The sequence below is a fragment of the Vanellus vanellus genome (genome assembly GCF_965231255.1).
Source record: "Vanellus vanellus genome assembly, chromosome: 1".
Lineage (NCBI taxonomy): Eukaryota > Metazoa > Chordata > Aves > Charadriiformes > Charadriidae > Vanellus > Vanellus vanellus.
In genome coordinates, this window is record NC_138905.1 from 129964504 (window position 1) to 129977646 (window position 13143).

Consider the following 13143-nt stretch of genomic DNA (forward strand, 5'->3'; position numbering starts at 1 on the left):
TCGACACCATGGTTACTATGGCAATGAATGAGTCACTGTGTTGTAAAATGGCTGTGTGTTGGTATGCGTGTTGAGAATCCACTTAACTGCTAAGTAAATACTCACTTTCAATTATGCCTAGCCTTGTTTTATCACTTTGCTTCGCAAAGCTGCTTTGTATGGTTTCTGTCCTTTTTATGCATGGTCTTCTATTACCATTGGCATTTCTCCTTCTATAGTACCGTGTTGTTTACAAAGAGCTTTCTGTAATTTTGTTTCTAAAACCCAGATAGACAACAGCAGCAAGCAGTACCACATAGAAGAGCCATCATTTTGCTCTGACCTGGGAGAGGGTGAATGTTGCTTTTATGCGTGTAGTGGGGCAGTGCTTTCTGCTATGCAATTTCACAGGCAGTGGGAAACGGGGGAAATAATGAAGGTATTGCTTTGTTTTGAATCCGAGTTATTCTTCAGTGAGGCTGTTCCTCCAATCATCTAAATTCTTCGCTTTCTGCTTTTATTCCGCTTCAATATCTTAACTGAGAAATGACAGATATTACTGAGGAAGGGCTAGGGATGGGAGTATTTCAACACATCTACAAAGTCTAATTTTCCCGTTCCCAGATACGGTTTATGAACTACTGAATTACTTAACATGGCTTTGTATAAACCGCCAAAGACAAGTAGGTGGCATTGAAAAATGCAGCACTTGGAAAATCAAAGGATGGCAAGTGAATGGATAGTCTGTAGTGAGCATCGAGAATTCGGGAAGTGGACACTGGAGCTCTGTGTTTGCATCTAATTTTACTTGACTGATCTCATCTGTCTTTTAAATTTATATAACAAATCTATTATCATGATAGTAGAATCTGTCTGTCGCAGATTTTCTTCTCTGGCTTTGCAAGTCATTGAAACCCTGTGTACACACTTGACAAAAAGATACTGTATTGGAAGGCTTTTAGAAAGCTAATACTGTGCGCCTCAGTATGTGTAAAACAATGTTCTTTTGAGGTCATTGTGACTGAACTGATTCGTGAACTTGGAACAAGACAACCCTTATGCCTCCGGCTCTTTTAAGCACTTCAGCATAGCAGATACAAAAGTTAGCTGCCTCATAGAACTGATGAGATTAAATAATGACCCAAAAGTGCATTCGGAGTTTTGCATGGGTGGAATGCCATACAGGAAAATTGTTTTGATAGAGGTGCTAGGAAGGACACAAACAAATTCCTGCCTTGAATGCTGCACTTAGGAGTTTGCTGGAGTGACTTGTTGAGGAGGGCATTGCTTATTTGAATTTTACTTCCTTGGGACATTCTGTGTTAGGAATCATGATGAAGAGCAAAAGAACTGAAATTAGCATTAGAAAAAAAAAAAAAAAGTGTGGTGGTGTCTTCCATATGTTAAGAGAAAGTGATTGTGTAGAAATCTTCGCTGTCGCCCAAGGTTAAAATTATTTTTTGAAGATTCAGATCTTCAATAAACATCTGAGGCAGCAATACCTGTCCCTCGGTGGTAGAGGAGCATTGCCTGGCATCGCACACTGTGTGGCATCTCAGGGAAGAGAACTTACTGACAGAGAAAACTTGAGAAGCTGATATGAAGCATTCACATACAAAGCTCTGAAGCCGTGTTTTTTTTTCCTTCTTTTTTAGGTACAGAAGTTTAAAGCACTTTAACTATGACATCTGCCAAAGTTGCTTCTTCTCTGGCCGTGTTGCAAAAGGTCATAAAATGCACTATCCCATGGTGGAATACTGCACACCAGTAAGTAGCTGTTTTACTGACCCTTACTGTCCCTTATTACGTAGAAAGGGAAAACTTCCTGTGTGCAAGGTAATGGAGCGTTTGGGTGGCTTTTCTTTCCCCCCTTTAATTAAATCACCTTTTATATACTATACATGCCAGCAATTTCTGATGCTTAGTTAAGGATACTCCAACGGTTTGAAGTAAATCGAAGTTCATTGTTTTTACAATGCTGTGTTGTAATGTATTATTGTGTGCTAATGACTTGTTCCGTATGCAATGCCATGGTTCCCTTTATGGATCCTGCAGGAAGCCTGTGATTTGTGCAAATACTCATTCATATCTTAGGACACAATGTTTTCTCTGAATCAGTATGAGATTTTTCTTCCTTTCCTCAGCAAGTTGCCACTTCCCTTTTTTTCCCCACAACACTACGATTGCATTTTTAAGCACTTCAGTATTTAATGGTACCTTTGTATTATATGATTGCTTGATGATATAAAATAACTAGGGAACTTCTCAAGAGTAGCAAGTGAGATTTCATTTCTGAAGACTGGAAGCTGGGGTGTTCAATGCAGCGCAATGCAGCTGTGCTGCATTGGTGGTGTGGTGAGGGTCTTCACCCTTGTTTCACAGCTCTCAAAATGATCAGTTTTGCGTAAACGTTTCTTTCATACCAGATGGCTGGCAAAGGAAATTCCATATTAGTCTCTCAGAGTGCTCCTTTTTCTTTTTGGTCGCTCATGATCAGCGCAGAGGGGCATAAATTAGAGGAGCTCTCAATTTGTCCTTCCACAATGCAGCACGACTGAGCTTTCAGCCGCCTTTGCTATTGTTTGTGGTGGTCGTAAAGCAGTGAGCTCTCTGGTTTTCATTTCCTGGTGTGAGGATGGTTTCTAATCTTGTACTTTCATCTGCTGGTCAAATATAAATGGTGAAAATAAAGCATCAGAATTATAAATGGGCTAGCCACATAGAATTATATGAGTGGTCTTTACAACTTCATCCAAACAAAAAGGCATGGCCAAAATGAAGACTTAGCTTTTCTTAGAAACTTAGCAAAGAGAGAGAAAAATTTATTTCCCTAAGATGTTACACTAAAGCAAACCCCGTATTTTTGTTAGTTTTAATTTATGGATATTTATTTACATTATCTATCAACTTTTACAGTAGCGTTTACATGGCGGTATTTAATCTGAATCTCTGCAAGGGCAGCTAATGTAGGTTTGCTAGCTCTTTGTCAGTACTTATCGGCTGCTGCTTTTCAGCATTGTCCCCCAGGGGTTGAGGTTACTGGAAAGGGCAATTTGCCTGAACTCCTGCACAAGTCGGGAGGGAAGTGCTAGCACTGCCTGGGCAGGTCTGAACAGACTTCTCCATTGCAGGCATTCCTAGAGCTAACTCTCATGATCTGCGTCGCAGGCAGAGCTAGCGACCAACCCCACCGCGGTAGGGCATTCCTTCCAGCTGTAGCTGAATACTTCCTTGCTGAATTGGCTAAGGTTTCGTTTTGCAGTTTGCCGCTCTTATTCTTGCTAATAAGTGACCGGGCAGATTTGCGAATGGTGCGCAGAAGGCACAAACCACCACCTTCCTACTGTTTTCTTAACCTGTTCATAAGATGTATTTTGAGGAGAGAGAAATGGAAAAGGATTGTGAGACACCCCCACAGCCTGCAGCAACTCGTTGCAACACAGGGTCCAGCAGGTTTCTGTTCTCCCTAAAAATACAGATGACTAAAAGGCGAACATGGTGTGTGAACAGAAAACTTGCAACCGCTTCCAGCTTGCTGGATCAGAATAAAGAACCATTCACAGCCAGTACATTTTTTTGCGAATCCTGAACTCCAGCAGCCCATGCTAATGTGCCGTGCCTGGCTGCACTGGCAGCCAGTTGAATTAGAGAAGGATTAACTGGGGGGAGGTGGGGGTGGGAGCGGGGGGGGGGGGGGGGGGGGAGTGAATGTGACGCAGGGCAAGCCCCAATCTTTTTTGTATTGCTGCTTTTGAAAAAATAAACCCAAATACTGTGTGACAGAACAAGACATCAACTGAAGATACCATGACTAGTCTGTAATTGTTTTCTAAATTAATGAAAAGGGGTTTGCAGGTGCCAGAGCATTTTTTCCTCCAGACAAATCTCCCGCCTTAAAATGCATTTTGGCAGACAGGAGACATGTGGTGCCTTCTTTGATATATCTTTGCAATAGCTAGATGTGCACAATGAAGTGTTTTGATATTTTTATTCACCCTCCCTCTTACTTCCAGGAAATTTTGGAGCACTGCAGTCTTTAATTATGCTGAGAGGAGACTTGAGAACTCATGCTAAATATCTGAGGGATGTGCTAACTGTTCCTTTCCTGCAAAAGGTTGAGGCAGAATAACGGCAAGGCTGTTGCCTAATTTTCATTTAGGAAGAAAACAGAAAAGCAACACAGCTCGATTTATTGTTCAAAGAAGGGTGCCTTTTAAAGAGGTTTCAAAGAAAGCAAAGAAAACTTCTAGACTGGGATTTAAACGTAACATCGTTTTTCTGTTTGGGTTTTAACAAACAGTGACACACCAGCATGAAAAAACACCTTGTTAGAAGGAAGCCTGTCAGAACCGAGATACCTTTCTACAGCTAGTGTTTACAGTCGGGGCTGAGGTCTGGGGTGGGCATTTGGCAAGGCACTTTCTGAAACCAAACTGTGAGAAGTCAGATGGTGGGTAAAGTTCTCCTTATGTGATGAAATAGTTTTGGGTTTGGAATAGTTTTGGAACATGCTCGGCCCAGCTGCCTGTGTATTGCTTTGATTTAAGAGAGCTGAGATGCTAAAAGTCCAGTTTCTTCCTCATAAAGCAGTTCTGCTGAGAATTTTGTTTTGGATTATTTTGCTCTGCAAATTATTTGGAATAAAACATCTGTGGAATAAATCAGAAAGTTTGGCAGAAAATAGCCTCAGTCAGTCATCTCATCCACATAATAAACACACTTTCTTTGCCTTCCTTGTGCTCCTTGAACAGTTTTGAAATGGGAAGTGGATCATGTGAGAGGTACCTGGTGCTTTTAGTTGTCACTGGAAGACATATTTTCTTCCTGGGATTCCCGTGCTACCAGACAGATCAGGATGTTTCTGTTTGAACGCACCATTTTACTGTTTGGTTGTCATGCAGAAGGTTCAGGGGAGCAAGGCAGGGTAACAGTCCCAGGAAGGTCAAAGCGAAGAAGGTTTTCTTGGTAATCGTGCCTGAAAACGCTCAATCCAAATTACAGTCAAATGAATGGGGAGTATTCACAACGTTGCAAATAGGCAAAGCGGGAGTTAATAGAAATGACACAGGTGAACAAACTGAACAGAAAGCTGTGCTTAATCCCTGTATACCGAGACTAAATATTAAAAGCTTTTCTCTGTTCCCAGCTGATGTGCTCTGTGACCTCTCCTGATGCCGACCTGGTTAGGAGCTCTCCTAGCAGGCACTGCAGATGGCAGTCAGCAGAGGGAATTCCCTCCTGCCGGGAAATGCGAGGCCACCTCAGTAAATCCCCTTTCCAGAGTCTGCTGGATGGTCTGGGCATACTTAATCCCTCCGTTCCCCAAAATGTCTTTACTTCTGACGCACTGAGGAAGGATACTTAATATTATCAAGCGTTATCTCAGTTTCTTGAAAATACAGATGCTGCTGTGCTGGCTTGTAGGTTCTGCTGCATCACTTCTCTAGCAGAGAAGTCATTGCTCACGCCGAATTTTCCTACCAGACAGACTGACCAGAAAGAGTGCCAAAGTCTTTCCAGCTTTACATGAAGCTTGTCCGTGTCATCAGTACAGTGATAACATTTGTCCTTTCTGTTAATGTATTTCAGTCTTTCTGCACATTATTTTTGAGGGCATCCTTAGTTTTTCTACCCAGGCAATCGTTAAAAATATATGCATCTGTGTTTCGGCAGCTCTGTGAAGGCTGGCTTGGCTGATAGGTCCCAGCACCTCCTTCCTCTCTAAATAGAAGGCACAGAACTCATTAAAAAATGTCGGAAAGATTAACTTTTCCCTCATTTCTTTCCTTCAAATTAGATACGCTGGAGAAGCAATATCGTTATGTGGGTCAGGGAGAACTTAATTTACTGTAGAAGAGCAGTTTTCAGGGTTGAGTGTCTCTGCAAGGTGCAGAGAAGGGAGTGCAGCCTGACGAAAATAACTGAAGTCTTCCATTAAAATTCTTCAGAAAATTGCCCGACTCTTAATCAGGCTTGCAAGAAGTTTTGCATCTTCCCAGCAGACGTCCTTTGAACTTTTCCTGGCTCATTCTGGTCTTTAGGAAACTAATTCCACTTTGCGCTCCTCCGCTGGTCTCTACAGTAGCAATGGAAAAGGACCACAGGCATGGGAGTAGAAAACTTTGTACAAATTGTACTCTCCTCAGGGTATTGATCTTAAATGCCTGCTAGCTTCAGATTAAACAGGCTCTGGAAGTAGTAACTGATCTAAGAGCTTTCAGCAGCTCTCACCTGCTTTTTCTTTCTCTTTGATCAAAATACTAATGGCAGAGGAGATCAAGAAGGGAAACTGAAAAGAAGACGTACCGAGAGTACAGGTCTGACTTTTGTGGACTGACAAGTCCATGAGATATAGATGATGAGAGTGTGGTAAGAGCCAGGATCCAGCCAGTGAAGCAACTAGCTGGACACACGGACCAGCTGCGTATCCTCCGTTACAGCCGCTTTAGCGCTGAACAAAAAGCAGGCAGAGTCCCCTGAGCCAGATGAGGAAATGATAAATTCTTGTCTAATTGATGTTTGTCCTCTTCAGATCACCTGAGATGAGGCATGAGCCTGTCAGGGTTTTTTGGAGCTTCCCTTTTTCCTCCTTCCTCCCCACTAGCAGTGTCGCTGTGTAGTACGTTGTAAGGTGACGGTGATAAATAAAAAAAAAAAAAGTGTAGTTCCCGAGGTCAAGCCGTTGGCAGATCTGCTTGGTGTGGCCCAGCAAAAGAAGAGGCAACTGAAAAACGGTAATAACCTCATGAAAGTTGATTTCATTGTGATTTGTGGCTTTCAGACAACTTCAGGAGAAGACGTCCGTGACTTTGCCAAGGTACTAAAAAACAAATTTCGAACAAAAAGATATTTTGCAAAGCACCCACGAATGGGCTACCTGCCTGTGCAAACTGTCTTGGAGGGAGACAACATGGAAACGTGAGTAGCTCTAAAGTGTCTAAGTAGCAATTCATTTGGTATGCTCTTTGAGCTCCCCAGCTGGTGCCAACTCCTTTTACTTCTTAAATGCATAAAGCCTCTCTATTTTTTTTTTTTTTTTTTTTTCATTTTTGTTAACCTTGGCTGGCAGGAAAACACAAGCTGGGGTTCCAATTGCCATTGCTTTAATCTGTTTTCGCCTGTCCTTATACAGCAACTTCAGCTTCAGTTAGTAAAAGAAAAATACTTAACCCTCTTACCGACAGCCTTATAAACTTCAAAGTTTGATATGGCAATTTGGAGACTAATGATCTCTTCATTAAAGTTTTACTTTCTTCCAAATGGGTGTCTTTCTGTGTTTTTATTTTTTTTAATTAGGCTACTGTGTTTGCAAGCTTCCCAGCTGATTTACTCTTTTCGCACCCTATAAATTCAGTCTTATTAAATGACTTTGAAGTATTTGTGGGGGAAAAAAAAAAGGCAATAATGATGCACATGGAGAAATCAATGAGTAACCCAGTTCTCTGTTTTTTTTTTTTTACAAGCTTAATCAGTTGTTTAATGGCAATTGCACGCAGCTTGTTCTCGCTCTCTCTCTTTCTCTTTCTCTCTCTTTTTTAATTTTAGATTTCAGTTTTTTTCTCACTTTTTGGTTGGTTGCTCTTCACAGTCATTCATGTTGGTCTGTTGGATTTCTGGATTTTAGTTGTCGTGATTTTATTTTTTTTAAAACCTTTCTGTAATTATTTTGCTGCTAAGTTTCTTCTGCCTCTCTCTTCACCTCCTCATTTTTTGTCTTGCAGTCCTGTTACTCTGATCAACTTCTGGCCAGTAGATTCTGCGTGAGTACTTTTGCTGAAGTGTGCTGCTGCTGCTACTGCTGCTGCGTTCCCTCACTTTTATTTTTGTTTGTTTCTTTATTTGGTTTTACATAAGTTCATTTCCTTCTTTCTTTATGATTATTTTCTTTGGTACGCTCTCTGAAGGAAGGTTTTGATCCCAAATGAATAGAATGGGATAAATCCGGGAATTCCCAGCAATTGTGGATTCCATACTGTATGCTCTTTCTGGAGTATGTATTTTCATTGAATTAACAGGGATTTTGGTGCAGTCCTACTAATGCTTATAAGAGTTTGTCGTTTAAAAGCCTGTGTTACTGAATAAGTGTCGATCCCTCTGAATGTATGCTAAATGCTTTTTGAAAGATATAAATTGAACTTGATGGATTTAATTCAGTTTCAGGAATGACGTTGTTTTGGAGATAAAGCTATGAATTGGTTTATACACACAACTGTGCACACCCATACACTCACGTGGTCCAATTAGTCCAAAGCTCACTGGATATTTTATTACAATTTTTTAGAAACAGTAAAATTTATGAAGGCAGGTTGAAACGGGGAAATGTTTACTGTATTTTTTTCACAATTTAAAAAAGCAGTATTTTTCAGCTATGAACTGGAATTTCATTCTTGCACCATTCCTGCACGTGCATTGTCTTACTATTGTAGTGATACCCTCAGCATAAACTAAAGATATATATACTTATCATTGTGGCATTTGCTACTATTAGTGTTAAGTGGATGATTTTAGAATAATGTTAAATAAGGATTATTTTTAATTCACATATTGATAACTATTGAGAAACTAATAAATAGAACTTTATATATTTCTATATGGTGACATGTATCTGGCTTGCACTTTCATTGAATTTTTGGTAGAATAAACAGTAGTGAAATGTCTACATTTGAATATTGATTTATATTTTTCATTTGAAGCACAAAAAATTGGGAAGTCAAATGAAGTGCTCTTCCTCTTGGAAATTTACTTTAAGCGACCAAGAAATGCATGTAGTACTGCAAACATCGTATGGTTGGGGATTCACCCACAGAGAACGCCAAAAGGCTGAAGCCAGACTGAAATAAAGGGGCTTTGAACTTCAGGATGCGTTTTCATTTATAAATGCATCTGGGGATGATTGCAGCATACTATATACTCAACTGTGGAGCTAGATTCCTTATGCTTTAGAACAATTGAAAAGTTAAAAGTAACATTTAAAGAAAGCTTGGATAATCTGGAATGCCATTGCTTTGTCTGACATAACATGAAATTAAGCTGCCATAACATGCTTAATTCTAGTTCACTTACAGCAATAACATCATGGTATGCCTACACCGATAGCTTCACACCAAAGGTTTGGTGTCACCTGCTACAGGGAGTTTAACTTGCGAGAAATACTGAGAAGCAGGATTTTTATGGAGACGTTGCACCTTTTATCAGCCCAACTCAGGTGTCTTCCTGAGCACAATCCTTTTGTCTCATCTGACAAGAACGCACAAAATTAAGAAATGAATAGTGTCTGGAAAGAATTGCTCTTCGGTTTGTTCTGCTAACTTGGTTCCTTTCCTTAGTGCTAGACCACCAGGGCTACAACACAAGTACTGATCTAGCCAGGTTTAAAGCTGTTTCTCAGTTACAGGGCTGATCCCAACTTCGGCAGTCAAACCTCTTATTCTGATTATCATAAAACTTTTCCATGTTTTCTTAGATCTTGCCTTTCATGCCAGGTTGCTGGTAATTTTCAAAGTACTTCAGTACTAACCTAGCAGCATTCAGCAATGCCAGTGCTATCATATCTGGAGCTGTTTATAAATATATACATACATATTTTTCGTTAGTGATTCTGGCTTTATCCAGCATTTTGCACAGATACTCTGCTTGCTAGGCGTTAAAGGGGGCAACTCACATTTTTTGTGAGAATTTGTCTTACTACTTCAACTGTGGGCTGACAGTGGCACAAATACGATTTACTTCATTCTACACTTTCAAGGAGCATCAACTGAACTGCTGAACAGCAAGAAACGTCCTGCCATCCAGGTCTCTTGGGGTGCAGGGAATTGCAGGTGGTATTTGCCACTTGACTGGAATTCTGTTCCTGCAGACCCCAGCTTGAGCAACACAGCTGTGGAGCCCTTGTAAAAGCGATGGTTATCTTGGCTAAATATTGGCTATGTCTCTCAGTCTTCTTGCCGACTGTTCAAACTGATTAGGTGATCTGAGTATGTGTGCTCAGAAAGGAAGGACAGTGAGCTCTAGCACAGATGGTCACCTAAGAGTATGTCTACACAACAGGCTGTAATGCAGCACAGTCGTTTTCAAGCTGGCCCAGATACTGGCAAAAGTGTACCTCTGAGCAGCTGAATTTGACACAGAAACTGCAGTGCTTCTCAACAGGTTTGCTTTTGTAAGCAAACTTTTAAAAAGCTGTTTGAGGTAGATCTCCATTGTAGCATGTTCTGAAGTGGAGACAAACCTGGAAATGTAGCCTCGTTCCCTGCCTGCAGCTGAAGGAATGACAGAAGCAGCTCCAGCAAGTTGCACAACACTGTGTTATCTTTAAAATACTTACATGTTACATACCTTGTTCGCTTCTGAAGGTGAAGCTTAATTTCAAGGCAGCAAGTATGCGATCATGCAGTTAGGACCATCTTTTGCCTTGCGCTACTGCCAAAAGGGCCATCACTTCTCTTCATCACCCAGTTGGTCCCAACCAGGGGCTGTCCTTTCCACTGTACTGGTACGAACACATGTGCAGTGCCAGGGTAGGAGGTACTAGGAGAATGATCCAGCTCAAAACTAAAGCTACTTTTAACACAAATTTCCTAGTTTGCACATGGTATTAGCAGCAACATTTGTGTATGCGTTGAAACCAAGGCCTCTTCTTTCATTGGTAGTACCAGTTTAACATCTACTGTATGTCAAATAAAAATATGGGAATAGCATCAATTTATCAGAAAACCGTTGTTACCTCGCTCCATAATCCACTGCTCTAGATAAATTGCATCCTTTTCCCCTCCCTTTTCTTCAGTGTAGACGTTCTTATACGAAATAGGATATCAAGTTGCAGAGAAGCAATTGCCCATCCGCATGAATTGCTGCTGTACTGAGAAACTGTGAACTGAGTATTTATCCTCTGGTGTGCTGTGGTAATGTTTGAACATGTGACGGGTAAAAGTACAGTTGGAGGCCAAAGCTCATTTCAGAAAAAATGAGATTTGTGATACTTGGCCTGTAACGTCTTAAAGAGAAAAACTTTGCTGTTCTGTGAGAGGAGACATTAATAATCATGTATTTTGTGTACCCAGCAAAAAGCTGAATTCAGAAATATCCTAATTTTCTAGAGCCTTTTGCAGGCTGATTAGAAAACTGGAAGATGACCAGTCTAGTAGATTTACTGCAGGATTATCAAACTCCTAACACGGGAGTATTATGAACGACAAGATTGTTACAGTTTTGGTTTATAACCAGTAAATATAAAACTTACCTGCTCTTGCAGTGCAGTGCAATCCCCGTTGGGCAGACTCAGCCTGAACCACCGTTCAGAACAACGATTTAAAATGAGAGAAAGTCCTTCCTCAGTCAGGAGTGCCAGAAGGAAAGTTGGCAGAGACAGAATAAAGAGAAGCTGAAATTTAGCTAAAATAAGAGCTAGCAATTTGGGAAGCTGCATATTTTTTTGTTATTCCAGCACCTCCTGGTGCATGTAGATTGGCAAAATCCCACACGGCAGCAAAGGGTGCTCTCTGAACTGCATGGGAAATGTAATTCAATGGTGACATTCTCCAGAGTTGAGGCTGTAAGAAACAATACTCTAATTCATGAGAAAAGTCCCATGAATTGTTTTCATCAACAAAAAAGTGGAGAGGACCTCATACCATCTGATTTGTCAGGCAGAGAATACCAAAGCAGTTGACAGTGTCCTCCTGTATAACACACTGATCTACGGTTCAGATTACAATTCTGGAAAGATGCTAGGCAAAATCATCAGTTTCTGCAGTGTGTTATTAAAGGCTCATTTCAGACATTTTATGTTTCTTGTATTTATTTCTAGTGACTCGTGGGGTAGTCCTTAAAGGCTCTTTTAAGTGGGATGTGCTGGAAGCAGGCACTGGAGCAGGGCGGGAGGCAGAGAAGTTCCCAGCAGGGCTTTGGCAGCCGGCACAGGGCTGCGCGTAAAACAGAATCACCAATGAAGGAGGCAGGTGTGAAGGGAAAACCGGGGTGAAAGCTCATCTGTAAATCCTCTGGAAAAGGGTTCTCTGGGGATTGCTGTGAAGAAGAGTCATTGCAACAGATGGATTGCAAAACGGTCAAAATCCCCAGTGTGGTACCACAAAACATTGCACCGACGGCTTGAGGAGGCACACACAGCGCCTGGAGTTATAACTTGCTGTTTATCAAACATAGTGTAAGCATAAGGCATGGAGATGTGAGGGTATAGGCATCGCTAAGTGTCTTTTTACTTTTAAAGGGGTATTGTTTGTGATTAATCAGTGTTTTCTGCCTTATAGGCCTGCCTCGTCCCCTCAGCTTTCACATGATGATACTCATTCACGCATTGAACATTATGCTAGCAGGTATGACACCAGCTGGACATTAGGCAGATCTTTCTCTAAACAATCATTTTTTTAAAAAAAATTAAAAATCCCAAAGGCTAGCTGCTACCTGAGCACTTCTTAAAGAAACGTAGGGTCTGGGGTTTTGCTTTCCAGGCTCTGAGATGCAGAGCATGGCCTGTGGTTGCTGCTAACCAGCCTGTCAACTAACTTGCATGCCAGAGCACCTGTGTAGTCAGAAGTGGCCTTTAGGTCCTGTGGGGTCTTCGTTAAGCTGTGTACTCAAGTTTCTGAATTTTTAATAGGACCTGTAGTGATAGGACAAAGGGTAATGGTTTTAAACTAAAAGAGGGTAGATTCAGACTAGATATGAGGAAGAAATTTTTTACGATGAAGGTGGTAAAACAGTGGCACAGGTTGCCCAGAGAGGTGGTAGATGCCTCATCCCTGCAAGCTTTCCAGGTCTGGTTGGACGGGGCTCTGAGCTACCTGATCCAGTTGAAGATGTCCCTGCTTATTGCAGGGAGGTTGGACTAGATGACCTTTAAAGGTCCCTTCCAACCGAAACCATTCTGTGATTCTATGATTCTACATAGGGTTTCGTTTTTAATGTGGACCCTGGGGTAGTCGTACAAATCAGAAGAGCAGAAACCTCCAAACTATGTGAATCTCAACTGCCATTTTAATGTTAAGTAATTCACCTTATGGAATACTACAAACAGGATTTTTCCTTGATTTGGAGGATTAAAATAGTGGTATATCGCTGCTTTAGTTCACTTGTCTGCTTTCACACTGCTCTTAAGAATCAAAAAGTGGGTTAATTGCACAAATAAAATGTTTTTGCACCAGGTGA

General features: G+C 41.1%; 1 protein-coding gene across 4 annotated transcripts in view; it reads left to right on the plus strand.

Moving 5' to 3' along the window:
* Window positions 1-13143, plus strand: part of DMD (dystrophin) — a gene marked incomplete at both ends in the record, with an annotated part of 1177430 nt that overhangs the window by 1128692 nt on the left and 35595 nt on the right. For 2 of the 4 annotated variants that reach the window (XM_082480534.1, XM_082480533.1), the window contains 4 exons: window positions 1635-1746; window positions 6761-6897; window positions 7701-7739; window positions 12246-12311. In XM_082480534.1, coding sequence (XP_082336660.1) covers window positions 1635-1746; window positions 6761-6897; window positions 7701-7739; window positions 12246-12311 — 354 coding nt within the window. Of the gene's footprint in view, window positions 1-1634; window positions 1747-6760; window positions 6902-7700; window positions 7740-12245; window positions 12312-13143 lie in introns of those variants that run through there. The other 2 variants (XM_082480531.1, XM_082480532.1) reach the window with 2 other exon arrangements.